Below are 27,921 nucleotides of genomic sequence, written 5' to 3' on the forward strand. Positions count from 1 at the left end.
TTCAAATTAAAAGTAAATAACTTCTGCAAACATTCTCTAGAAGCTAAAGAATACAATTAATTTTAAAGATTCAATTTGGAAGAAGCTTACAGAGAAAGTAATTTGAAACAATAGAAAATTGCAATATAGTCTGGTGAAATGTTTGTCAAGTGCATGATCACTAAGTGACTGTGTTTGTGTGTGTGTGTGTGTGTGTGTGTGAGAGAGAGAGAGAGAGAGAGAGAGAGAGAGAGAGAGAGAGGGAGGAGGGAGGGAGGGAGGGGGAGAGGGAGAGGCTACAAAGATCACTGGCTGCTGCTGCTGCCTCATTTAGATAAAATTCCCTTGTGCAGCAACCCCAGTGTTAACTCTCATTCTGGTATGCCTTGTTGTTAGGTACAGGAATATGGATGTAAGTGTGCACAGTAGTTGTAAATTGATGATATAAAGAAGAGAGTAGAGGATTTTTTTTTATTTTAGTCTTGCAAGATTCTGTTAATGTAGCTTTACAGTAAAATAGAATTAACTCATCTGGTTGTCTTTCCTTTCTGGTTTACCTCATAAACATCAATCTTACAAGTCTGAAAATACAATTCTTCCCACTCACCCCCAACCCAGTCTATTTTACTGTCCAAAAAACTAGGGTGAGTCTATTCTGATCCTGTTGCCCCACCCACTATCTAATTGTGGGCTATGCTATCTCTTCTTTGACTGTTCCCTTGCTAGTGTCTCTTTGCCTACTTTCCCAAGGTCTTTTCCATATGCAGTTACAGACGGACAACAAAAAAAGAGGTTCTTGTGTGACAAAGGATCTCAGATAAGATTCATTTTCTAATCTGCTGGATATACTCACTTCATGTATTTATCCCTTAAGCTAATGATAGAGCATAGAGAAATTGAGAGAATAAATGAGACCATTATTAGGCTTGAAACTTTAATTCCTTCAGCTTCAAATAAAATAGAAATAAAATAATTCCTTTGCACATAAAGAATATACCCTATATCTTTGGACTTAATATTACATAAAATATATTTGCATATTTTCTGAAATACTTTTGTTTAGCTGTTAACCTCCTACAAATGAGAACGTCTATTTATTTTAGAAAGTGCTACTGTTTAATTTTTTCCCAGTGAGGAAGTTCTTGCACTATATGAAATTGTGCCCTTATTTTCTCTTATTTTTATCTCTATAGAGATAAGAACTATTATCACATTTACTATAAAAACAAATCTTGAAAGAGATAATAGTTGGATGGTTTCTATAGCCATAGATTCTGATTTTTAAAAATATAAAAACTTTATGAAATCTTCTTTTGAGCAGTATTTCATTATCTTCATAATTTTAACTTCCTATTATACATTATCTTCACTTCCCAAATTATAATTGCATTGCATTGTGTCTAATATTTAATTGGCAGATTAAATATTATGGGGACATCTGTATTTAGATTATCCCATCTGCCATGACCCACTCGGTTAGTGCATTGCATATAAAGCCTATGATGTATATCACAATTTGGCCATGGATTGCTCTTAGTCTTTAAGTTAAATAACTATGAGGTTGCTGACGGGGCAGTTATTTTGGCTATGAAAAGTAAGGAATGTCTTTTAGCTCTTCTTAAATCAAGGATAGTGTTTTATATTACATTTTCATTGCCAAGATGTCATTTTTGGCTGTGAAAAAAGGAAAAGTTATCTGAAATGTAAATACCCCAGTAGTTGCATATAAGCAAAAAAATAGTATGTACATGCTCATGCCTATATAGTTTCTAAACAAACATCATAGTTTCAATTCTAGGAAAAGTCCAAACATGGACCAGTTTTAAATATATAAAATGAAAAGAAAGCTTGGTGATAAATGAATGATTCAATTTTGTTCCCATTTTTCTATTTAGAGCTATATATTCTTTCAACTGTTCACTTTAAGTTTTATCTGCTAATATGCTACTGTGGATTAAAATATTTCTTTCTAACCTTCACGTATAGCTTAACGTTCTTCTCCCTTTCAGAGCTATCATCAACCACTTCAATCCAAAGATAGAGTCCTATGCTGCTGTTAATCACATCTCACAGCTCTCTGAAGAACAGGTGAGTTGCATACTTCTTTTTGCTAGTGATACCTAGATCATTCTTGATTATACACTGTAGTCTGGAAAGGATTATTCTCCCATTTAGCTAAGACAAAAGTAGTTTTGTAACAAAGCACATACTTACCAAACTGTCACTATAGCAGGAAATGGAATTTCAGATTGTAAACAATTATAATTCTGGAAAGCAGCCTGACAAGTAAGAAAGACTTCCTCAAGAATGATTTAGAATTGCATAAGGGTAGCAACGGAATCAAAATGTTCTCCTTTGTAAATGTGTGCTCATACCTAATGGATCTGGAAATATATAATAAGATTGACAGGTACTGTACTATTAGAGCAATAGACGGAATGCTGCTTTATTGTGGTAAACAAAGTTAAGACATATATTAGTAAATGTAGTGTTTTCATGATTAATGAATTCACTACATCTTAAATATCTATTTTAAATACATCTCTGGATGAAAATATTTTTCATAAGAGTAATTGGGATTACTAATTGGGTTTTTTTCATAATTTGGCCTGGTTTCTCCCTGCCCAATGGAAGAAAATAATAAGTTGAGGGGTGAAAAAATTATCAACTGTGTTGAAATACCATCTGTAGAAAAGAAATGGGGTTTTGTGAATTTCAGACTAAGGCAGCTACTTGTCATAGCCCAGGTCCACTTTTCTCTACTGTAGTTAATGATTGAGATGTTCTACAACAGACACATCAAACTCGCGATGTCACATGACATTGCACGATGTATCTGAGCTTTTTCCCCATTGCCGGCAATGGGATGGGCACGGTTTCCTTGTGACGCGTCCAACCCGTGGGCCGGCAGTTTGACGCGCCCCTGTTCTACAAGAAGTGAGTAAAGTAAAAGGCAGCTGATGGCAGATTCTCATTCCTGATGGGTTCAGTTTATGGGGTTGCCATTCAGAAAGAATAAAAAGGAAAGACCTTTTTTGAGCCAAACTTTACTCCTGCTGGCTTTGTGGAAAAGTACACATAGAGGTTTTTTGCAATAATATGAACATGATTGTCATCTTCTGGATTTTTTTCAACTTTACAGGTTAGCCTCCAGCATGCTTTTTCATGAAAATTTAAGATATTTAATTTGCCGAGTCAATTTTCCTGGCAAAATTTGCTGGCCATACTACTGTTTTCAATGATGTTATGTTTTACAGAACCTCCTATATTGTATCTGTTTACTCTTGATAGAGAAGCCTTGAAAAAAATCTTTTAATCATTTATAGTATTTAAAAATGGCTGAGAGGAAGGGTGGCAAGGACTGAATGTGGGAGGTTTCCTTACCATTATATTTGGTTTTGACGCCGAGTCATAAGAAAGAGCAGCAGCAGCAGCTTCTCTCTGTCACTACAGTACAGCATTCATCTGCAGTAGTTCAGGGGGGTCACGATGAATTCTTTCTTCACCATATGCCTGTGCTTTAAATAAAACCATCAGCAGTAGCAACAGCAGCAGGTGGCAGGTAATGAAATCAGCTTTGATACATAGAACAGTTTGAGGAGAGATTATTAGGAAGCAGAGAAAACTGTTTGGCTTCCTATTTCAAAGAGAAGTATTATCCTGAATTGGCAGAAATGCCTAAAGAAGTAAAAATTCCATAAAACAATAACCAAAGAAGAGAGGAATTAAGCTAGATCAGTGTTAAGTAGTAGCCAGCTTTGGTTTTGCAAATTAAAGCTTTGGCTTAAGTGCCACATTTTAACCAAATATAGAAATGTCTACTTTTCTTAAGTTATCTTCCATTTTATGTGCTGTGTAATTTGACTCCTAACCTTGAACGTATTTGTTTTGAACTACCTTTCTAAAACCTGGCAAGCAGACAGTTACAGAATAAACTAGATAACCTGTGACCCATTGGGTCATCCTTTCATAGATCCTTACCTAAACAGAGAAACGGAATAACCCCAGACAAGCAAAAAAGTAGTGGGAATGGGAATGACTTCCATTTTCCTGCTGGCCTCCCTATTGATGTTACTTTTAGGAAGGTGATAGGGAGTGTGAAAATCACTCATCTGCCTCCATGGCTATGCCAAGGAATTGCCTGCAACTTTGCTGGATGGAGGAGAACAAAGGGAACTGTGTACTGTAAGAGAAACTGAACCCAGTGTCCCTATTCTGTCTCCTCCCTCCCAGGAGGAAAAGGGTTTGCTCAGTGAGCGCAACATCCACCTTGCTGCAGACATCCAAATCGTTGTCTTACCCTTCCCTTACTGCCCACCACTGTTAAGAGGTTTCACATTTTGGCCACAGTTCCAAAGCAGCCAACTGTTCACTCATCAGATTCCATCACCAGCAGGGGACAAAGGGAGGCAAGAAACATGTACCCTTGCATCATTCAACCTACAGGTTTATAGGAAGTGTAGTTGAAAGGCACAAGGGTGCTGAACAATTGCAACTTTGCCAAATTTCAATCTTATATGAGTGATGGGTCTCTGATTTTGGACACATTCTGTAAGTTAACCCATTTGAGGCACCGTAGATCAATAACTGATTTCCTATGATGCACTATTTTGCCCGAGTGAAGATTACAAACAGACACAAGAATTTTAGTTGTATATAGATGACAAGGATGTTAGGATAGATTTAGTCAGCTGTATTCCTTGCTCAGCGAACTCGTTTGAAGAAAGAATGAATTTAATCCTGGTGCTGAGTTAGCCAAACTACCTGGAAGATTCATTGGAAGATACTACTGTATATACTTAGGTTTTGAAGCTCCTTTCCAATGTCATCACAAAAATCACTGAAAGAAGAATGGCTATATTTTGCAGTTATTGGATAGTTTTGGGAGACCCAACCTCTCCCACCCACCCCCAACTCTAATCTAGATAAACATCTTACAAGAGCCTGAGATCTGTTTTTGGCACTATAATGCTGGATATAGGACCAATCTGTATTTTGAGTAATGATTAAACTTTAACCAGCCACTTGATTTAAATTGCATTAAAATATATATCATGGTATTTTGGTAGGTTGACTAAGTGAACAGTTTGTAATTTATGTTACTGCATCAATTCTAACAAAATAGTTAATTGTGATGAGGTGAAGCACCACTTTACTCATGAGGTGTGTATTCTCTTTAACCTGTTTCATACAGGTTTTAGCATACTTGGCTGGGCAATTTGGAAACAAATTGATGATAATACTGTAAACCATCAAGGAGAAAGTAGATCTTGGTACTTGATAGAGCATCTAATTAAGAAGGAAGGGCAGGCATAGAGAAATCAGATTGCACAGAAAGAACTTGACACTATGCAGTAGTTGAAAAATCCTGCACCTGTATTCAGTGTAGAAAAAAATTAGGACTTCTAATCTGCCTTTGGTCAAACTCGTCCAGGATTTTCCTATTTTGTGTTATAAAATTATCAAACACTGACCTTCTGCTGGACACTGAAGCTTCCTAGTTGGAGTCAGTGTATCAAGTTTATCAGTTAGAAGACAACCTGCAGAATTTTGTTATAAAAAGATTTTGAAGCCTTATACTTGAGCTATTCTTTGTTTTATTCTTCCTACTCCCCTTTAGCATCCTGTTTGTTGGTTATAAAACCAAAACTTTTACAAGGAACTAGCTTGTTCTAGATAAACTTTGACCTTGAGGCTTAAAAGGAAAGGATCAAATAAAAAGTCAACTTCAACACTTCCTCCATGCTGTGAGAACCCTTGCATTTACACACTGATCTATCTACTTCCTGCAAGTGAAATCTACATCAATATTTATTTATTTGTTTACAGTTATTGCATGCTGTCTATTCAGTTAAGCCTAGGTAATTATAATTGCAGTTCTATTCGATTTACCATAGATGTGCCATTGTGGGAACAGTTGAACGGCCTTTAAGTGATTTTTTCATATTCCATACAGTTACTCATTACTGAAATAGTCTTATTTTTTCTGGCTAGGAAATTTGTCCTAAATTATATTCATGCTTTTGAACTTCATATTAAGCAGGAAGAATTGCTTCCAATCAACTCTGATATGACCACAGTGCAGCCTTTTTCACTTACATAATATCATATATGAGTGTATCTTTGTGTATCTTTGGTTGCCTCTTCCCACCTTCTGCATTCTGGCAGAGTGCTCATGGCAGAGTAATTGAGTTTGATTCTAAGAATGGCTTGCTGAGTTTGTTGATCAGTTTTCTTTTCTCAGAGGATGGTGAAATCATGTAATTGTATAATACGAGAATAGATATTCTGACAGCCTTTAAATATGCATACAAAGCATATTTGTCCATATACCATTTTTACAGCAGTACCACTAAAGTAACTGAAGATAAAGTAACTGAAAAATGTTCAGAAATGGTTAACTTTGCATCATAACATTTTTCCTCCCCAGGCTATTTAATAGCAATTTTTAATTTCTTTTGATACAATTATAGATCTGATGTGTTTAATAGTCACAGTTTATTATTATACTATGAGAGTTCTGTTACTCTCAGTAGTCTGTTTTTTGTATATAGCACTAGCACTTTTTTTTTTTACCTTTTATCCACTTGCTTTCATTCTTTTATTTCAAACATACCCCACCCCCAAAACACCCTTTCCAGAACTTTGTTTGTACAACTGCTGTTCTACCCAGGTTCTCTACTGTTCTATACTGAATTTGCTTGGGAATGTACAAAGCCCCAACAGAAATAGGTAAAAATGAAACATACCTCTTGAAATTAGCATGGCTATATAAACCAATTGTATTTTGATTGAGTCTCTATGTACACTATGTATGTATGTATGTATGTATGTATGCATGCATGTATGTATGTATGTATGTATGTATGTATGTATGTATGTATGTAATGTCTCTTTATAAAAATATGTATTGAATCCATTAATAAATTGCATTATTCAGATATATTCAGTACTGTACTCAAAAACAGATGCAGGAAGTAAGCTGGCCCTCATTAATAACATCCTATCCTTACACCTATCAAAATTTCATAAGTGTCTGGCTTTCATGAAGTATGAAAACATTATTAGAATCTTAACCTTTGTCATCAGGGTTTAAATACCAGACAAACTGATTGTGTTGAACTGCTGAAGTAGCAGTTTTGCATATATATTTATTTTTAGTATGCATAGTGCTCATTTACAGTTGTGGTTGCACATTCAAATTCAATCTTTTGATTGCTTTAGAGCATACTTATGACAGTACTAATTGTTTCCAGGAAATATACTTCTTTAACAGGAGAGGGAGAATTAAGCCTCAGAGTAATTGTTTTAGTGCATTTTAGTGATTTCCATTAAATTTAGTGTGCCAAATACATTAAAACAAATGTCAGCGAAACAGAATGAAATGGACAAAAGAACTTTTTCTGAGCTAAGATTGTTTATGGTATACCAGGAGGAATTCCATTTTTTATTTGCTATGAAGAAATGATCCGAACCATGCCACTGCTCTCTTAATTGTTTCAGCTATATGTATTAACTACATAAAAACATTGTGGCTATTTATGGTAAAAAAAAATTAAATTTATCAGGGTGATTTGCATATATCAAGAAAAAAGGATAGGACTTAATTTTACTAATTAGAAAGCATATACAAGCTTTTTTTTATCCCACCTTTATTATTTTTATAAATTTACTCAAGGCAGAGAGAGAGAGAGAGAGAGAGAGACTCACAGAATTCTGATTTCTAGCTTTCTTAGTCACTAGACCAGTCTGGCTCTTTTATTATAGTAAAGATGTTAGTGTAGTAATTTTTTAAAAAGTACTGATAATCAGAGAAGTAGAGCATAGATCCAAGTACTAGCTACTTCTTCATTCCCCTTGCTAAATATTACTTTTAATATTTATATCTAAATAATACATTTTGTAATTTCTGAGGGAAGATCCAGCACCAATAAAATTGGTGGGCCAGTGGTTCCCGCACACCAAGTTGAGTTATTATTGTTTTTTGAGATGGTCAGTGACTGCTCATTAAAAAAAATCCTAATAATCTCCTAAACTTCATTTCTTCATGAGAAATTATCGTCCCTAGTATCGTAAGTTAATATTGTGGAATTTGTGGTATATATTGAGACTTCTTTTTAAAACAGAATATTCTCAAGTTCGAAAGCATGCTGTTGGTCAACCTTGCCATTAACTGTCTTCTGCACTGAGCTATTGTGCCTCTGTGGATTAGTGAAATAAGATCAAAATAATCTGCATTTAAGAGAGATTAATTTACAATTTATTAGATTTAAGATTAAAACTTTTAATTATTTGCCTTTTCAATGTATTTTTTTCTCTTTTAAATCTTCCCTGAAGTTAAGGCAGCAGTAAATTCCAGAGGCTTCCATGTTTGGAGATATTATATTTTCTTCATTACCAAAGGCTTAAATACATTGTGATTATGATATTTTTTGAGTACATTTGGGACATTTCAATAGAGACTGATTCTTTGCCTCTTATTGCTTTGTCCTAGATTATTCAGCCTGCGTGGGTGACAGTCTTTTTCTGAAGTGATAAACTAGGGCATCTGTTATTTTTTCCCCCTGTTCTCTGTAAAATGGTAAGGTAGCAAATCCATCAACGTGTCATCTAGTTGTCTTTCAAAAAGGTGCACTGTCTGTAGTAAAATTGCATGAAAGCTAAACTCTGAGTGCTGCCTTTGTGGTTAATTTCCCTCTTGATTTTCCAGTGCTACAAATTGAAGTGTAAGGTGTCATCAGCAAAACCTAACAGGCGCAAGAGAGAGAAAAAGGCAGAGACCATTTTGATGGGCTCCCTTTTCCATGGAAGTTTTCATTTCAAGACCTGTAACAATTATCACTGGCAGGTTCAGCAGTTTGAATACACAATAAATCTTTTTGCAGTTAGCAAACAAGAACTGGTGTAATAATACTATATTGAAAAGGGAAGATTTAAATTTTTATTAGAAATAGATGGGTTAGAATCCAGAAACGACATGTTGAAGTGAGCATTTTAGTTCACTTTTTTTCCTTATGCCTTCAAGTCAGCATTGACTCCTGGTGACATGTAGCTGCAGTTTTCTTGGCAAGATTTCAGAAGTGGCTTGCCATTGCCTGCTGTCTAGGGCTGAGAAAGAGTGAATAGCCCAAGGTCACCTAACTGGCTTTGTGCCAAAGAACTCCTGTTCTCCTGGTTTCTACTACTCTAAAGTGGCTTGCTACTTTGGTCCACTGGTTGATAGAAATAAACTTACTGTAGAGGATATGAGCAGACAAAAGTTTCTGGCAATTATTTGAATCTCTTACTTTAGTTTTCAGAAGCATTGGTTATGTGCCCAGTAAGAATTAAAAGCCCCAGTCTTGAATCTTGTAATACAGTGCTGTTCTCTAACTGAAATAGCTGGGAATTAAAAAGTTAATAGTAAAGTAAAACTTCTGAAGACAAGCCATTCTGGTTAATTGTTCTCACTGTCAGGAAGTTTCTCCTTAGTTCTGGGTTGGATCTCTGTTTGATAAGTTTCCATCCGTTGTTTCTTTCTTTCTTTTTTTAAGTTTTATTGGTTTTTTAAAAAATTACAACCTTTAGTGCTTAGTAAACAGCATGTTGTCTGGGTTCACATATTTAACATTAACTTCTTCAATATAAATCTGTCCAGTACTGCACAAACCAGTATTTTTCTTGGTTCTCCTTTCTTCCGCGTATTTTTTCCCTTTCCCCCTCATTACACAGTTACAATTCTTAGTACTATTGGTGTATACATAGTTAGATATAAACATCATCATATTTTACTAATATTATACAAATAACAATGTCAATTCATACATCAGTATCTTGTTTTTCGTGCTCTTATTAAAGTTTGATTTCCCATCAGTATTTGAAGTATCCTTGTCAGTTATGATTTTCTCAATATTAATTACATTTATATAGCTAAAGGTTTTATTCATATCAATCCTCCTCTTATTTTTATATTTCCCATATCAAAAAAAGAGAAAAAAATGTTATTTTAATTCTAAATCATATCTTTCATTATAAAAATCTAGTTATATCTAAGGGTCATCCGTTCTTTTACTCATATTCAAACAGGTATTTAAACAAATAATGCCCCCTCTAATAGATCAAATTCTCTGTTTTTTAAATCTAACTCTCATTTTCTTTCTTTGCCAAGTAGCTTTCCAAGCCAAGGCAACTAAATTGCCCAGGAATTTTCTTTCTATTTTTGTGAAAGCTGCTTAGCATCAGGAAGACAATTTGGATAGGGTATTTTTGGGGGGGAATTCCGCCCATCCACATTCCCTAAGCAACTCCCACTTTCCTTCTCCCACAATTTCTCTTTTTATTTTTTGTCTCCCAAGTTGTAACATTTCCCCTGACAGCTCTATATTCCATTTTTTAAAATTTTCTTCCTTTTCATCAGGTGTATTTTGGAGACCTAAGGAGTAAAGGGTCTTTTGAATTTTCATTGTTATAGGTAGGTCTTGCAGTATTTTATTTGTGTATGGCAGTCCATATTTCCCTTCTCCTATCTCCTCCGTCCCTAGGTCCATTTCTTCTGCTTCATCCTCTGATTTCTGGTTTATTTGTTCATACTTTGTAGTCGTTGTCTGGGAACTTTCCAGTTGTAGCTTCAATTTGGAGATTTGGTCATTTATATCATCTAGGTTATTTTTAGTCTCATTATGGTAACTTTTTATGTCCTCTTTGTGTGCAACAATTGTTTGATAAATTAGCTGGAGCATTGAGTATATTTCCTTCTGAAGGGTGTTTGTTTTTTCTTGAGGCATCATTCCTAGAAATCCTCTAGTATCACCAGTCTCAGTAAGAGTGGAACAAAATTTCCTCTAGTTTTCTAGTCTTTATATGTAACCTTTATGATCCAGTCTTAATGGCAATATTTTATAGTAATCCTTTGTCTCAAGTATCCTGAAAATTGTCAGTCAGGCAAGGTTGTAATTTTTTTTATAAAATAGTTAATGCAACTGTACATGAATTGTATTTTCAACAGCTTTTTTGCTAGAAGGAGAGAGTCTCAAAGAATGAAGGGTTTTCGTGATTTTTTTTTTCAAGAATGGCTCTTTGATTTTTTTTAATTGTTAGAGTTAGTGCCCTTTTAAATTTAATAATGGATATTCAGGTTAAATGTACTGCTGATCTAAACAAAGAAGCTGGGCTATTTTTTAAAAAATCTCTAGGGAAATTTAACAAATGTAATTGCTTTTCTATAGTACTTTTGTTTAACACTCTACATTGCCTGAGCAAAAGCTTTTTGCCTCCACCATTCCATAAGTGTTTAATGAACAAATGTACAAATAGTTACAAATAGTAGGGCTTTCAGATTTAATTTTAGAAAGGTTCCTTTAAAGCAGTGTTTCTCAACCTTGACAATTTTAAGGCACGTGGACTTCAACTCCCAGGATTCCACAGCCAGAAATGCTGGTGGTGGAATGCTGGGAGTTGAAGTCCACGTGCCTTAAAATTGTCAAGGTTGAGAAACATTGCTTTAAGGACATAGGAGCACCCTTAAAGCACCTGGACATAGCATCTGGGACTAATTTCTTCCCTTCCATGTTATAGTCTTCAGAAAGTTAGCTTCACATTTGTTGTCTGAAGGCACTACTCAAGATAATTTTTTACCCCTCTTTCTGTTAGTGCAACTCTTAGGCTTAGAATCATTCTAACCCTGGGCTAGAAGGCAGAATAAAGATTAATTAATTTCTCTAAAGAGAACCTCCACTGTCAATTTTCTGTATTCCTCAGATCTGTACTTATAAGGCTTAATGGGACAAAATTTACTGTAAACTTAAATTGATGATGTTAAGAAGCTGATGTTACTGAAGGGGCATAGCATTTAGAATAAAAAAAACCAAGAACCACATGAACCTATGCGTCAAAACAAGTTTATTAAAAACATTCCTATTTGAGAACGTCCCAATATCTTGCTTTTATTATAGTTTAGTTGAAAATAACAAAAAACTGCTGGATGCATATATTTTCAGCATCTGTAATTCAACATACATTTAATGGTTTTATCATAAACAGCTGTAATTTCATATAGAGTATCTCCGTGTTGTACATACTGGATCTTATCATTAATTAGTTCATTTAATTATTGAACTGCCTTGAACTATCCATTGTGTACTATGAGTGACAGTTGATTACTGTATGTTGTTAGTCAGATTGTTTTTCCAAAAAGCAAGATTGGGGAGCTTATGTTCTCCAGGTGTTGCTAAACTACAACTGCCAGTTATCCCTATTAATGTAGGTAATGGAAAGGAACCAGTATTAGGAGCTGTAATTCAATGAGATCTGGAAATCCAACTTCCATCTCTGCCTTTGCTTTTTTCCAATCCATACATAAGGTATTAATGTAAAGTGGTATAAAGGAGACGGTTTGATATTTCTTCCCTGAAAATGAAAAAAATCATACTGCTTTTGCTGTCACAATTGCTATACTTATATGTATGTTGAGCAAAATCGTATATGAAAATGATAGATGTAGGAGCAATAATTTTATTAACTGAGGACACCACAGATAAATCAAACATTATATACAATATCAAACAGTATCTGCAATAAAACAATGAAAAATGCATGATTTTAAAATTATATAGGTCATCCTGCTTTATTGGGGGATCCACAAAAATGTGCTTTCTGCAGATGGGGCCTTCTGTAAAATTGATTGCTGTCTCTTTCCCCTCTACCTGCCTGCTATACCATTTCCTATGTAAGAGGTGAAAATAGCTTGTTCCCTCCCCGTTTTTGATCATATAAATGAACTGTTGCACAACAGAGTCTCTTCATTTGTTATTTCTGTGAAGTCTTTCCCTGTGGTATTTTTTTCTCCTCCGCCCAACCACCATTGCAACAGATTTGGAGAAGGATGTTAGGACAGCTCAAAAAAAATTGTGCTCACTTCTCACTTTGTCACTCATGTAGAAACCATCAGTACTTTCCTTATAACCAGCTCTTTCTTTGGCTTGTTCGATGCTTTCAGCCGCATCATGTGACTGCTACATGCCAATAAGATAAAACAATAAGGACATCCTCAAGTTTGACTCTTGATGACTGGCAGCATGCACGCTGTTTTCTTGGCAGCGTTAGGAAAGTAATTCACCATTGCCATCTTTCAGGATTTTTTTAAACATTATAGCATAGCTAACAAATGTGGAATTCCCAGCTGGCCCTATATCCAAGTACCAACTACAGCCAACCCTGCTTAATTTCCAAGATCAGCCAAGATGCTGATTGGCTAGATGCTGCTTATTGCTTGAGGCTATGCACTAGTGCCCTATTTCTTTATTTGACAATAAATAACTAAAGCACAACCATTTGACCAACTCTTGGGCGTATATCTGGCAAACCAACTACAGAATATTTAAATAATTTAAATCAAAATTGTATTCAGTATAACAGTAGAAGAAGCTCACTGAACTAAAATGATCTCAAAGAGTTTCCTGAATGCAAGAAAGGTAGAGACCATTTGCACCCTTCAGAAGAAGCAAGTTGCATAATGTGGGGTCCACTAGAGAGAAACCCTCATTGGTATATGTAGAGCAGGGGTGTCAAACTGCCGGCCCGCGGGCCAGTTTCATCATACCCGAGCCGCGCCCACCCCATTGCTGGCAATGGCGAAAAAGCTCCGATACGTCGCGCGATGTCACGTGACGGCGCGAGTTTGACATGCCTGATGTAGAGGAATCGAGCTGTTCTTTCTCAAGAAGCTAGAGAACAGCTTTACTGTAGTGTACAGATTTGTTGCAGTGTACATTGCTCTATAATCAGTAGAAATTAACCAGACAGCCCAGAGTACTTTACATGAATAAATAACTGATTAAGACTGAGCATGCTGTACAGTATATCTGATTGTATTTGTCTGACTTCTGTTTGAGGAGTGGGAGCTAAGTGCATACACTGAAATATTGTACTGTATGCTAACCCTATGCATACATCACTGTACATATATATCATTGTTCATTGCTCTAGATACATTTTAACAGAGACTTTTTGCTTCTGAGTTGAATTTATGTAGAGGAAATTCATAATGGAAATTGAATAAACGTCAATGTCACATAATGGATCATATCTAATTTCCCAGTGTGTGAAAAGTAGGCTTTTCTCATTGCCTTTCCATTAACTCTGTTTTCACACACTGCCAGGTCAGATCCACCTTTCCATTTATTAATCAGTTCTGAATCCTTGGCCATCTCTCTAAGATGTTTTTTAAAAACGAATGGCTTCTCATATAAATGCTGAAATTCTATACAGGCATACCTCAGATATATTGAAGGCTTGGTTCCAGGTCACTGCAATAAAACAAATATCACAGTGAGTCATATGAATTTTTGGGTTTCCCAGTGCATATAAAAGTTACATTTACGCTATCCAATAGCCCAGTAAGTATGCAATAGCATTATTTCTTTAAAAAATGTATTGCTAAAATTGCTAATCATCATCTTAATAATAATGAAAAAAATGAAATATTGCAAGAGTTACCAGAATGTGACACAGAGATACAAAGTGAGCAAATGCTGCTGGAAAAAAGGCGCCGATAGACTTGCTTGAGGTTACCAGAAATCTTCAATTTGTTAAAAAAAGAAAAGAAAAAGCAGTATTTGTGAAGCAGAATACAGTAAAATGCAATAAAATGAGATATTCCTGTAATCTCAACTCCTGCATGAGAATTTATTTACAGGTCATCCTTGACTTATAACCCTGACTTAGCAACTGTTTGAAGTTGATAATATGAAAAACAATTCTGAGGTATTTGAAAGATTGAACCTATGCAACATCATTCACATGTATTTGTCAGTAATGAATAAGTCTAGAAAGCTTTTTTAAAAAGACCATAATTTTTCTTTTTTTCATAATTAATAATTAAATCATTCTCTATGCATTAGGAGGCAATTTTATCTTAGGGCTCTCTTCAAATCTGTGGATGAAGTAGAAATGATGACTACATCAACTGCATACATGAAACATGCAATAGGTCGATCAGCCAGGTTTGGAGGATGATGTTCCAATTTTGTTCCCTATCCTGAACCCAGTGTGCTCTTCCACAAGGATAGTTTCTTGCAACCAGTTCATTTATTTCAATAAAGATATCTGGTATAGAGTTTTCTGACAATGCTTAGTAGGTTAATTGAATGGACCCAGCATCTTTGACTTTTAAATATAGGGACAATAGAGGTATTCCATTCAGGGACATTTTTAATGTAGAAGTTATAGCTTTAAACTGAACTCTTAGAATTCATGCCTACCAGTCAATGCTTAGTTCAATCAGGTCTGCAGGGATGATGTCTCTCCCAGGGGGTTTGCCATTTTTCAGTTGTGTAACTACTTCGGAGATTTTATTTGGAGTGACAGGAGCCTAATATTTTAGCTTCTCCTGAACCGTTCGGTGATTATAGGGTTACAACTTTAAAAACCTTAAAATGATCAGTATTAAACCTCCAATGTGGAAACTGTAATTGGACCCTCTCATTTAGGGCTGGTTTCACTGACATGGTCAGAGATGATATACCAAAATGTGTTATCCCTGATGTTGGTGACCTGAATATTTTTTTCTCAGAAAGCTTTCTGCATCTCTCTTTTTTTTTCATAGATTTTTATACTCTCTTTTTTGCTTCTGAAGAGATTTCAGGAATTACAAAAAGCCTGTACTCTTATATAATTTAAAACATTCAGCTAGGAAGTTCTTAGCTTTTATATATTCTTCATCACACCGGCGCAGGGAAATTCTTTTACTTATTCCTTGTTTAGTTTTACTGACTAGTAAATAACAGAATAACAGAGTTGGAAGGAACCTTGAAAGTCTTCTAATCCAACCCCCCCCCCCGCTCAATCGGGTGACCCTATACCATTTAAAAAAACTAGATCTCTTCTTAAAAACCTCCAGTGATGAAGCACTCATAACTTCTGAAGGCAAGCTATTCTACTGATTAATTGTTCTGTCAGGAAATTTCTTCTTATTTTTTGATTGATTCTCTCTTTGATTAGTTTCCATCCATTGCTTCTTTGTTCTTCCTTTAGGTATTTTGGTGAATTGAGGGAGTTGACCACCTCTTCTTTCTAGCAGCCTCTTAGATATTGGAACACTGCTATCATATCACCCCTAGTCCTTCTTTTCATTAAACTAGACATACCCAATTCCTGCAATCATTCTTCTTATGTTTTAGCTTCAAGTCCCCTATTCATCTTCTCTGCACTCTTTCTAGAGTCTCAAAATCTCTCTTATATCTTTGCAACCAAAACTGGATACAGCATTCCAAGTATGGTCTTATCAAGGCATTATAAAGTGATGTTAACACTTCACGTGATCTTGATTCTGTCCCTCTGTTATTGCAGCCTAGGACTGTGTTGGCTTTTTTGGCTGCTGCCACACACCGCTGGTTCATATTTAAGAGATTGTCCAGTAGGACTCCAAGATTCCTCTCACAGTTACTACTATTGAGCCAAATACCACTTACATGTGCATTTGGTTTTTCTTGCCTAAATTTAGAACCTTACTTTTTTCACCTTTGAGCTTAATTTGTTAGATATGGCCCAGTATTCAAGTCTGTCGAGATCCTTCTGTATCATAAGCCTATCTTGCTATTCCTGCCAGCTTGGAGTCATCTGCAAATTTGATGAGTTCCCCATCATCTACATTGTTTATGAAGATATTGAAGAGTACTGAGCTTAAGGCAGAGCCTGAGATACCTCACTGCATACTTCCCTCTGTAGATGCAGTTCCATTAAGGACTACACGCTGAGTGCAGTTGGTCAACCAGGTACGAATCCATCTGGTGATGATGCTGTCCAACCCACATTTTTCTATCTGATTAAGTAGTAGATTGTGATCTACTTTATCAAATGCCTTACTGAAATCCAAATAAATTAGGTCCACAGTATTTCATTGATCGACTAATTTTGTCACATTGTCAAAGAATGCAATAAGATTTGTCTGGCATGACCTGTTTTTCACAAACACATGTTGACTTCTGGGTATTCTTTTGCTTGCCTCTAGGTGTTCGCAGATTTATTGCTTGATTATTTTTTCCAATCTTCCCAGGTATTGATGTCAGGTGATAAGTCTATAGTTTCCTGGATCCTTTTTCTTTTTTGAGGATGGGAACCACAGCAACCATTTTCCAGTCATCTGGTAGTTTCCCAGTGCTCCAGGATGTTTGAAAGATATAGTTCAATGATTCTGAGATCACATCTGCCAGCTGCTTCTGAACCTTGAGGTGTAATCCATCTGGTACTGGTGATTTGAACTTGTCTAGAGTGCTGAAAGAAGCTATCTTTTTTCTTATTTTTAACGTTTGTTGCAAGCCTCAGTTCATTTTAAGTCTTAGCTTTCCTGACCTCATCTTTGCAGGTTTAGGCTGTTTGCTGATATGCTGCCTTAGTTATGTACCCCCTTTCCACTTTTGAACTTTGAATATAGAGATTAGGCTATGATACAAATTATAGATCCTTTCTGGGGATGTTTCATTAGCTAAGGGAATATATAAACTATGAACCTTACCAGATTTACATATAAACTGTATTCTATCCATCTCTTCTGTCCATTTTACATGAATATAATTTGTAGTTTGAGGGAAATTATGATTAGTAACTTTTTTGTATTTATATTTTTCTCTTAAGGCTAGACACAGGTTTAGAAGAAAGTGATTATGCTCAAGGATATTCCCATTATTCTCTAAAATTAGAGATCACATTTGTCATCCAGTGGAAGACTATGAAGTACTCAATTACACTTGCTCCAAGGGGAACCAAATAAGTGAGATCTCCAGAGGTATTGCTCTCAACTAACATTTAAGTTTAGCAGGTCTAAATTATTAATCACGTTGAAGAGACAACATCCTGCAAAATTTATTGTGTCTCTAGAGTTGCTCATTAATGGGAAAACTGAAATAGGGTAGAATTCATTTACAGGTGGTCCTCAATTTATGACCACAATTGAGCCCAAAATTTCTGTTGCTAAGCAAGACAGTTATTAAGTGAGTTTTGCTCCATTATATGAACGTTTTTGTCACAGTTGTTAAGTAAATCATTGTAGTTAGGTTGCTAACATGGTTATTAAGTGAATATGGCTTCCCCATTGACTTTGCTTGTCAGAAGGACACAAAAGGTGATCACATGATCCCGGGACACTACAATCATCATAAATACATGCAGTTGCCAAGCATCTGAATTTTGATCACATGACGGGGGATACTGCAATGGTCATAAATGTGAAAAATGGTCATAAGTCACTTTTTGTAGTGTCATTGTAACTTCCAACAGTCACTAAAAGAATGGTTGTAAGTCAAGGGCTACCTGTATTTTAAAGTGTTTGTCCTAGTGCAAATTCTTCTCTTGCCTGAGGCATATTTTTTAAAAGTTACAAATGTTCTATTCATATATATTCTGTCCGGCTGAACTAATGCATGTTCAGTAAGTAGTAAAAAGCATATTCAAACAACAAAGAGCCAATTTTATTTGAGAGTTATTCTACAAACTTACATCATAATCAGTTATTTGTGTGCTGACTTTAAAAGACTCCAATCCTAATAGAAATTTACAATTTTATCTAAATCTTATAACTCACTCACAGCTCCATACTGCCAACTGAGACCATTATAATGTTTTACTTGGTCAGTGTGCCCAATGGAAGAGCAAGTACTAAGAATAAAGTAGACAGCAGCATCTCCATCACTAATACTTATGAAAGATGTGGGCTGACTTTCTGAGAGAGGCATCCAACTAAATCTATAGATAAACTACCCAAAGTCATCTTTTGGTGGTGGTGATGCCCTTTAGTGAGACCAAGATGATGACAACATTTCATCCAAGGACTACAAGACTATTTATGGACTGATAGGGGATATCAATATTGGATGCTAACAGGCCCGGGAACTCCAGACTGGGATGGAGCTCATCAAGTGGCTTATTTGGTGGGAGTTGTTGCTTTTTTAAAATTGTTTTTATATTGTAAGCTGCCCAGAATCACTGAGAGTGAGGTGGGCAGCCATAATCAATTTAAACAAACAAACAAACAAATACATTTTGCTTTTTATTGAAGTTGAAAGACCCTAGGTAAGAGGAAGCACCTCACTCATGCTTTCCTGAAATCTCTTAAAATGAAGGATTTGATTCCCCCCCTTCCCAGGCTATGGGCAGATGTCGAGGGTCCCAGCCTTCTGCTGCGTTTCTGCAGCCTTCAGTTTCCTCCAGATTTTTAAAATCATTCTTAGCATTAAACAAAACCAACACAGAAATGTCATATTAGAAGCTTTTTAGAAACAAAAATAATTGATCGGTGTAATTTTAGTTGTAATACCACAATTCAAAGCAAAGTTTCTACATTATAATTCTACAGCAGTCACTTCCCTTACCGTAGATTTTAAGAAAAAAGGGAAAATACTGAAAACTGTTAATTTTATTTTTAAAAAGTCCTAAAACATGTACATAAATATATTTCTTTTAAGGGATTTTTGCTTCTCTGCTGTTCATTGTGATTTGCCAGTCTTTTTCAATGCAAAAGACATCATTTCTCTGAGTCAGTAATTATATATTTGATTCCTTGTAAACTTCCAAGTAATCTTACATTTTTCCAAGCGTCATGTCTTCTCCAGTGACTATTGCTTTCCATTGTGTATATAGGATAATTAAGCATTAGATTCATTATTGGTGCTTCCAGTGAGCAGTCTAGTTTTGGGAAAATCATGGCTTTGACAATAGAGTACATATTTTTATTGTCAGTCTGATGTCTCTGCACTTTGATATTTTGTCTAGATATGCAACAGTCTTTTTCCCAGCCAGTAGATATCTACATTAATCATCCATATTAATTTTTGATCTTAGGAAGATAATGTCTGTTACTGCTTCAAGTTCATCTCTCTCTATTTATGTTAGATTACGGTTGCCGGTTGATATATTCTTAGGGTTTATTTTCTTTCTTTTTTTTAAATGGAGCAGCAGACTGACTTTAGCATTTGCATCTTTATCTTCAACAAGAGATTCCATGTTTGGCTGCCTGCCAAAGAGTAAATAAGAAGGCAATAAATTTCTACAAGCCAGATGTAAGCAAGCTCTATCAGAACTAGCAGAAGTAAAGCAGTCTTTCAAAAGTCCTTTCACAATATATTTGGGGACAGACAATATTCATGGTTCCATAAGCAAGATACAGATTGAGACTGGGAAACTATCAATCAGGGGACAAACCCAAAGGGAGAAGCAAGAGACGGAGTTGAAATGATGATCCAGGATCTTCATTCAATACTTCTACCTAGGCTCAAATATCTGAACTTCTGAGTCGGAGTTATCCTCAATAGGGCCTGTCAGAGTCAGAGTGGAGTTACTGGCTGCAAGACTGATGAAATCTTCAGTGACAGGGCTGCTGCTGCTGCTGGTGGTATTTCTGCCTCCATTTCTTCTTCATCTGAAGACATCCCTTAGCAGGGTCATAGTACTTGAAGTCATTCTCATCTTCAGCCATCAAAGCTATCAGCATATTTGAGGTGGTCAATGTTTCTCTTAGCAAGTATAAATCAGATTTGCATTTCTTCCAATCCAGCACTTTTTGTGAAATATTCTGCATATAAATTAAATAAATAAGATATTTCACAAGCTTGGCACACTCCTTTCCCAATTTTGAACCATTTAATTGTTCCAAATTCTATTCTAACGGTTGCTTACTATCATCATAAACATTTTCAGTAAGCATAGATGGTGACCTAATATGCCCATGTTTTTAATTTATTGTGGATTAAATGGAAAATATATATAATAAAACAAAAACAGATATTTTTCTAGAGCTTCCTTGCTTTCTCCATTAGTCACTAGAAATCAGCAATGTGATCTTGGAAGCCATTTCCTCTTCTGAATCTAGTTTGTATATTTGTTAGTTCTCCTTCCAAATGTTGATAAACGTAAGCATTATCTTATAGTATGTGAGGTAGGTGCATTGTTTGGTTGTTTGAGCATTCCATAGCATTATCTTTTTGGGTATTGAAATATAAAATGACATTTTTCTTTGCTTTGGTTCTTTTATTTTGCATATCTGCTAAGAAACATTAAATAGTACTTTAATTGCATCACTTTGTAAAATTTTAAATAGCAGTGCTCATAGGGCCCACTTCACTTTCCACAGTGATGTCTCACTCTAATTCAACAATCAAACCTTCATTACCTTTCAATTTTTTAAAATGTTGTGAGCTGCCCAGAATCATGTACTGAGATGGGCAGCTATATCAATTGATTAAACAAACAAATATTTGATGCAGTTCTTCCCTATATTCATAGTATCTGTTCCTTATATCTTTTTTCATTAGATCTTTGCCTTCTTTGTCTTTTGCCCCTTTTTGTTTCTGTAACTCTCTTACAGAATTTATTGTCTTCTCTTGTCTTCCTATTCAGTTGTTATTCTTTTCATTGCTTATTTAGATATAACTCTTTGTCAGTTTGTACTCAACTCTGGAATTTATTGCTTAGCTAAGGAAATCTTCTGTGTATCTATTGTTTTTTTTTTTATTTCTACTTCTCTCCTGCTATTTTTAATATTTTAGCAGACAGCCATTCCATTTTTTGTTTTCTTTTTTTTCATTTTGGCATATTTTGTTTGCTTCAGCTTTAATGATATATCATGAAGTTTTCTTTATATTTTCTTTAGTCGCAATTTTGCAAGGAGGAATTTGACCTGAGGTACAATTAGCACCAAGGCTGTTTTTTTGCTGACCGACTAAGAGTTTCTGTGTCTTTGCTTGCAGAGTGCATAGCCAATTGATTTTATCATTTTCCATATGTAGAATTGTCCTTTATGTTGTTGGAAGGACATATTTCTTATAAATGTTGATATTTTTGGTGGGACTTTTCATTTGTGTCCTGCTTCATTTTATATACTGAGGCCAAATATTCTGATTAGTCCAGATGCTACAGTATATTGTTTCCAACTTTAGCATTAATTCCATTATCCTATAATTACTGTATCATTGTTTTTTGTGTATTGATAAGATAATTCAGGTTGCCATAGAATTGTTTAACTTTTGCTTTATCTCCTGTGGTTAGAGAGCTGTAATTTTATGGCTTGCCTTGGACTCAAATTGAGACCATTCTGTTGTTGTCTGAGTTGTCTCGAAGGGATGACTTTGACAACATTCTGTTAATGATAGTTATGTGTCTATGCTAGAAGATCTGATGCTCTTCTAATGTGAAGTGACTCATTACAAGCCATTTGAGTTTACTGATTTGTAGAATATTAATATTCGATCTTGATATTTCTGTTCTGACATTATCAAGTTTGTTTTGATTCATAATTTTTACATTCCATATTACAATCTTTGCATTATCAAACCTTCCTTTTGCCATTCACTGTTGTCCAGTTCCAATATCTTCCAACTTAGAGGATTCTATTTCAGTACTGTATAATGTTTTAATTATCCTACTATTAATCTCTATTTGGTTTTTTTTAGCAGAATACTTCAGTGGGATGCCATTTTCTTTACTAGTAGGTTTTATTTTGTACGACCCCTACTCTGTAATCTGCCTTCATGAGTGATGTTTTTAGAGTGTGCACTTTCTTATAATATACAGTATAGGGTGTGTAATCTCTTTATCATTACATGTAATACCCCATGAATAGGAATTGGGAATAGTCAATTGGAAAAAAATTAATTGCAATCAACATTTTATATTTGACAAGTATTTTGTCTATTCCACTTGCTTCGTTTTATTTACATTTTATGCACTGTGTTATAACAAATTGCATGTAGCAATATATTGCTAAAAGTAGATGTCTGCAAAAATGTACAAATTAGAAAAGAAAAAACATTTCCACTTCACATCGTTAATTTTTTTAGGTCAGTGAGTTTATTTCAGTCAATAGAGTAGAAGCTGAATTACCTGTTATTATCACTGTAGATTGCATGCCAGACTGCAAGCAAATTCAGATTATTTGTTTGTTTGTGTCCTACCTTTGTTATTTTTGCAGATAACTTAAATAATTGCTAGGGAGGAGCCTTTTTAATTGTCTTTTTTCCAACCAATAACAATAATAGAGTTGGAAGGGACCTTTGAGATCTTCTAGTCCAACCCCCTGCTCAGGCAGGAAACCCTATACCATTTCAGACAAATGGTTGTCCAGTCTTTTCTTTAAAATTTCAAGTGTTGGAGCATTCACAATTTCTGGAGGCAGGTTGTTCCACTGATCAAATGTTCTAATTGTCAGGAAATTTCTCCTTAGTTCTAGGTTGTTTCTCTCCTTGATTAGTTTCCATCCATTGCTTCTTGTCCTGCCTTCAGGTGCTTTGGAGAATAGCTTGACTCCCTCTTCTTTGTGGCAGCCCCTGAGATATTGAAACACTGCTCTCATGTCACCCCTCGTCCTTCTCTTCATTAAACTAGACATACCAAATTCCAGAGACCGTTTTTTATATGTTTTAACCTCCAGTCCCCTAATCATCTTTGTTGCTCTTCTCTGTACTCTGTACCAAACTATCTAAGTTTGCTGCCTCTTTGCCCTTTGAAATGTAGCCCCTCCCTCCTGAGAATCAGACAACATTCAATCACAGCATCACATCTCCCATGCATTCTCTGTGCCCCTTCCCCAACTCTCACTGTACCTCTCATGCATTCCCTCAGACATTTGCTATGCCTGTTTGTACTCTCAAATACCCCCTCCTCCCTCCCCCATCTGACAGAAGCCACTTAAGTTCTGCTGGCTTCCCCAGTGACTTTGGCTGTAAGAAGCCAGTAGGAAGCTGCCCGACCTGAGGACTATGGGATCTAAAGACTGGGATTTGGTTAACAATGACAAGCAGGACTACAGAGATTGCCATTGCTAAGGGATGAGGTTGCACTCATATTGCTTAGTGTCGAAAATTCTGATCCCAATTGTTCTCATAAGTTGACAACTACCTGTATATGATACTGGATTTAGCTTTATCACATTCTTCCTCTTAATTTCATAGAAACAGAACATACCTATTTGCTTTCATTAATTCTATTTGTTAATTTACGTTTTTAAAAAATGATTTCTTTATTTATGCAATCTTCTGTGTGCCACGGTCATCATGAAATTTTAATATAGGTATTGCCCTCATTCCAGCTAAAGGGATCTACATGTAATGCATTGACATTTACTCAGGTTATGCCATCCTGTTTTATTACTGTTGTTGTTTTGCTGATTTCTCCAGCTTTTTTTTTGGGGGGGGGGGATGTATTAACTGGGCCTAGTTTCAATTCTGCATATAAATCTATATTTGAAGAGCTTTAAATTTGATGACTCTCCCAAATGAGAGCACCATCTGTTTCAATGATCCTATCTGGTTTGATTTTGAGGTTTATCCTGAAATAATAACTGATTTATTATTTGTTAGAAGTGGCATTGCTGTACAAATAAAGGGAGGCTTATTAATGAACCCCAGCACATTTAACGATGTTGCATGTATTTCTTGGTTGGGTTCCTCTGAGTATGGAGAAGGGATCTCCCAGTTCAAATCTTGGTCTTAAACATGATGAAAAGTGCGACTCAGAGTCTCTCTTCAGTACATCATGTCTGAGTGATCAGGTTGTAACTAAGCAACTACTGTGCACATTGAGTTTAGTCCAGTTGGGATCACTATGGTACTTTTCTTTTTTAAATGTATATCCTTTCTTTCTATGCAATATAAAGATAAACAATGTATTTCAATCATGCAATAGTGTACATAGTAAAAACAGAGAATAAAATAGTACCGGTAATCAATTTTAAAAAGAGATCAATTTACAGCTACTTATTTTAAAGGATGTTTAGTAATTGGCCTGTATCATTACTACCTCCCATAAGGAAAGAAATATAGTACCTTTTTCAAGCCAAAGACTGCACTTTGTCTTTGAATAGTATGTTTCATGGCTGTAAAGCCTCAAATTTTAAAGAAAAGACTAGACAGCCGCCTGTCTGAAATGGTATAGGGCAGTGATGGCGAACCTTTTAGAGACCGAGGGCCCAAAACTGGCCCCGGCCCCGCTCCACCCCCCCTGCCCCGCCCCCACTCTGCCCCCCATCCCCTGCCCCGCCTGCCCAAAGGACCACTCATCGCCTCCAGGGCCCGCAGCAGATTGCCCAGGCGGCCCACACCCTCTGCCTGCGCCCTGCAGCATCAACTGCATGATGGGGTGTGAGGGCAGAGTCTTGTCTACGCTGCCTGGCTGCCATGTCCTTGGCTGCGCTGCTCCATGTGGGCCACGCTCAGGGGCGACTCTCCAGGGAGGCTGCTGGAGAGGAGGGGGTCGTGGGGGGAGGTAAAGCTGGGGCAACGGCACGTGTGCCCACAGAGAGGGCTCCGAGTGCCGCCTCTGGCACCCGTGCCATAGGTTCACCACCACTGGTATAGGGTCTCCTGCTTGAGCAGGGGGTTGGACTAGAAGACCTCTAAGGTCCCTTCCAGCTCTATTCTGACTTTAAATGACATGTGTTACAGTATTTTAAAAGAAATGTCCAGGTGTGACCTCAAGGAATTGTGCAAAGTTCAAGTATGCAGAACTATTCTTGAAATTGTATTTTGTAATGAATAGTGCATGACAGAAGATTGGATTGATGACATTTGATAGATTTTACTTTGGGTAATTAGATTATAGGAATTTACTAGACAACCAGTGACCTTCTGGGTCATTGTTTCAGAGATGTTTCCTTACCAGATTCCTCAATGCCTATAAAAAAACAGAACTTCTGATATGCTTCATAAGTTCTTAAAAATTCAAGGAGATATTCAGAGATATATCATATTCATGTTAAACTGTATAGCATAGTCCAGTGGTGGCGAACCTATGGCACGGGTGCCAGAGGCGGCACTCAGAGCACTCTATGTGGGCACACGAGTCGTCGCCCCAGTCTTAGGCCTTCATCTGGGTTTTATAAAACCTTTTCGCTTTAGACCTCCACCGCCGTGTGCAAAAAAAAAAAAAAGGTTCAATCAGTCAATTTCAACTTCTCGCGGGAAAAAAAAGATCTTGCAAAATTGGAATTGATTGATTGAACTTTTTAGTCCCATCCAGTCTGCTGTTACCACTGCAGCCACGCCCACCCAATGGGCCACATCCACCCAATTGGCCACACCCAGCCAATGGGCCACACCCACCTGGCCCCCGACGATGCATAAGTGGGCTTTGGGTTGCAGTTTGGACACTCGGTCTCTAAAAGGTTCGCCATCACTGGCATAGTCCAACATCAGCACAAATGTTTTCTAACATTTTTATTATATCATAAACTGTTTTATGATCATTCTGATATCATAAAATGTTTTATAAAATTTGCCAAATTTCAACTTCATAGGAAACATGGGTTCAGGACTTCGGGTCTGCTTTATAAGTTAGCCTATCTGAGATACCTTGGTTCAAATATTGTTGCCCTATGATGCATTATTTCACCCAGTTAAAGGTTATAGGAATGAGGATTTTTGCATAGTATGTGTGCATTTGTCATCAGGTCCTGCTGGCCTTTAAAAAAACACTTAAGACTGGGTTGTTCTTCCACTTGTGAGGGTCAGGAAGTTAGTTGACCCCACGAAGGATTGATAGTTTATTATTGATAGATTATTCTTGGTGCCATTCGTTCTCTGTTTGTACTTTTTTTTATTGTTCCTTATTGATATACTGCCCAATGCCATTCACTAGAAGAGCAATGTGGCTGGCAATGTAAGTTAAATACAATAACAATAAAAACTAAATTGACCAAACTGAAGAAAATTGGGACAAATTAAAGATTTGGAAATTAAGATAATCTGGACAGAAAGGCTGAATATATAAATATAAATATTATACACAGACACACATGCATGGCACGGTGGCCTAGAGGTGCAGATGCTCGCCTCACACTCAGGAGGTTGAGAGTTCAATCCTAGACAGTGGCAGATGTTTCTCTCTCTGAGCGCAATCAGTAATTGTCTGCTGCGAACTCCGTGTAGGCGTCAGAAAAGGCATCTGGCCAATAAATGCTCAGCTTCATTCAGTCGCCCCGATTCCACCCTGATAAAAAGGATTATAGGGGCGTAAAAAGAAACACACATACACACAAATACATACACACACACACATCCAACCATCCTTTCCCTGTCCAATATTCATATTTATTAGAGCTGTGGAAGCCATCAGAGGGGCATGACTTGGAGCATGGGAATTGCTGTGCTTCTTGGCATATCTCCTACAGAAATGTCTTTTATGCATGGAATGCATGCTTCAAAAACTGAGAAAGGGCATCAGGCTGTATAAGTAGCAGTTCAAAATGCCCTTCTGAACAGTTTGCATAGCCTGAACTTCTGGGGAAGAAATGGTGAACTGAAGACAGCTCTGTGAAAAGTGTAACTGACACTTCATTGGAATGAAAAGCTGGTGAATAGACCTGCTCTTCATAATTCCTCTCCAGACAAGGAGAGGACTTCAGATTGCTCACAAGTGCTCCAAACAGTTGCGGCTTATAAGCAACTTACAAGCAAGACAGTGATCTTTCGCAGGCTCAGAGCTCTGGGACACAAGAAAACAGCCATTTGGCTCAAACTGTAATTAGCACCTTTAAAACTACAGCTGGGTTTGCATACTTCCTTTTCTAATCACTTTCTGAAACCAAGAGAGTGATCTGGATGATTTTTTAATATTAGATCTACAAAAAAGGCTTGAAGAATTTTGTGAGAAAGGACAAAGGACAAAGAAAAAAAGATTTAAAAAAATCAAATTTCAGAACATTATTTAAAGAGATTAAACATCAATAACACTAGAAGTAAAAGGAAAGAATATAAAGTTGGCTTATTGGTCAGGTTTCTAATCAGTTTTTATCTCCTCCAGTAACCCCTAATTGACTTTTGCTGATATTAGGACTGAAACAATGAAGTTTTTGTGGATTTGTTTATACATAATAGATAGGATATGGAAATAGAGATCTTGTGTTGTACTGCAAGAGAAGGTGCTATCTTACTAAAATTGTTTACAGAAAATCCTCAACTTATGATCAGATTGTTTGAAGTTTTG

General features: G+C 36.3%; 1 protein-coding gene across 1 annotated transcript in view; it reads left to right on the top strand.

Moving 5' to 3' along the window:
- Positions 1 to 1,988: 1,988 nt before the first annotated feature.
- Positions 1,989 to 27,921, top strand: part of LOC107295118 (armadillo-like helical domain-containing protein 3) — a gene marked incomplete at its 5' end in the record, with an annotated part of 37,918 nt that continues 11,985 nt past the window's right edge. Inside the window, one exon of the mRNA XM_015824416.1 lies at positions 1,989 to 2,067. Within this exon, the coding sequence (XP_015679902.1) occupies positions 1,989 to 2,067 (79 nt within the window). The remainder of the gene's footprint in view (positions 2,068 to 27,921) is intronic.

This window comes from Protobothrops mucrosquamatus, unplaced genomic scaffold (assembly GCF_001527695.2).
Source record: "Protobothrops mucrosquamatus isolate PMUCROS unplaced genomic scaffold, P.Mucros_1.0 scaffold2227, whole genome shotgun sequence".
Taxonomy (NCBI): Eukaryota; Metazoa; Chordata; class Lepidosauria; order Squamata; family Viperidae; genus Protobothrops; species Protobothrops mucrosquamatus.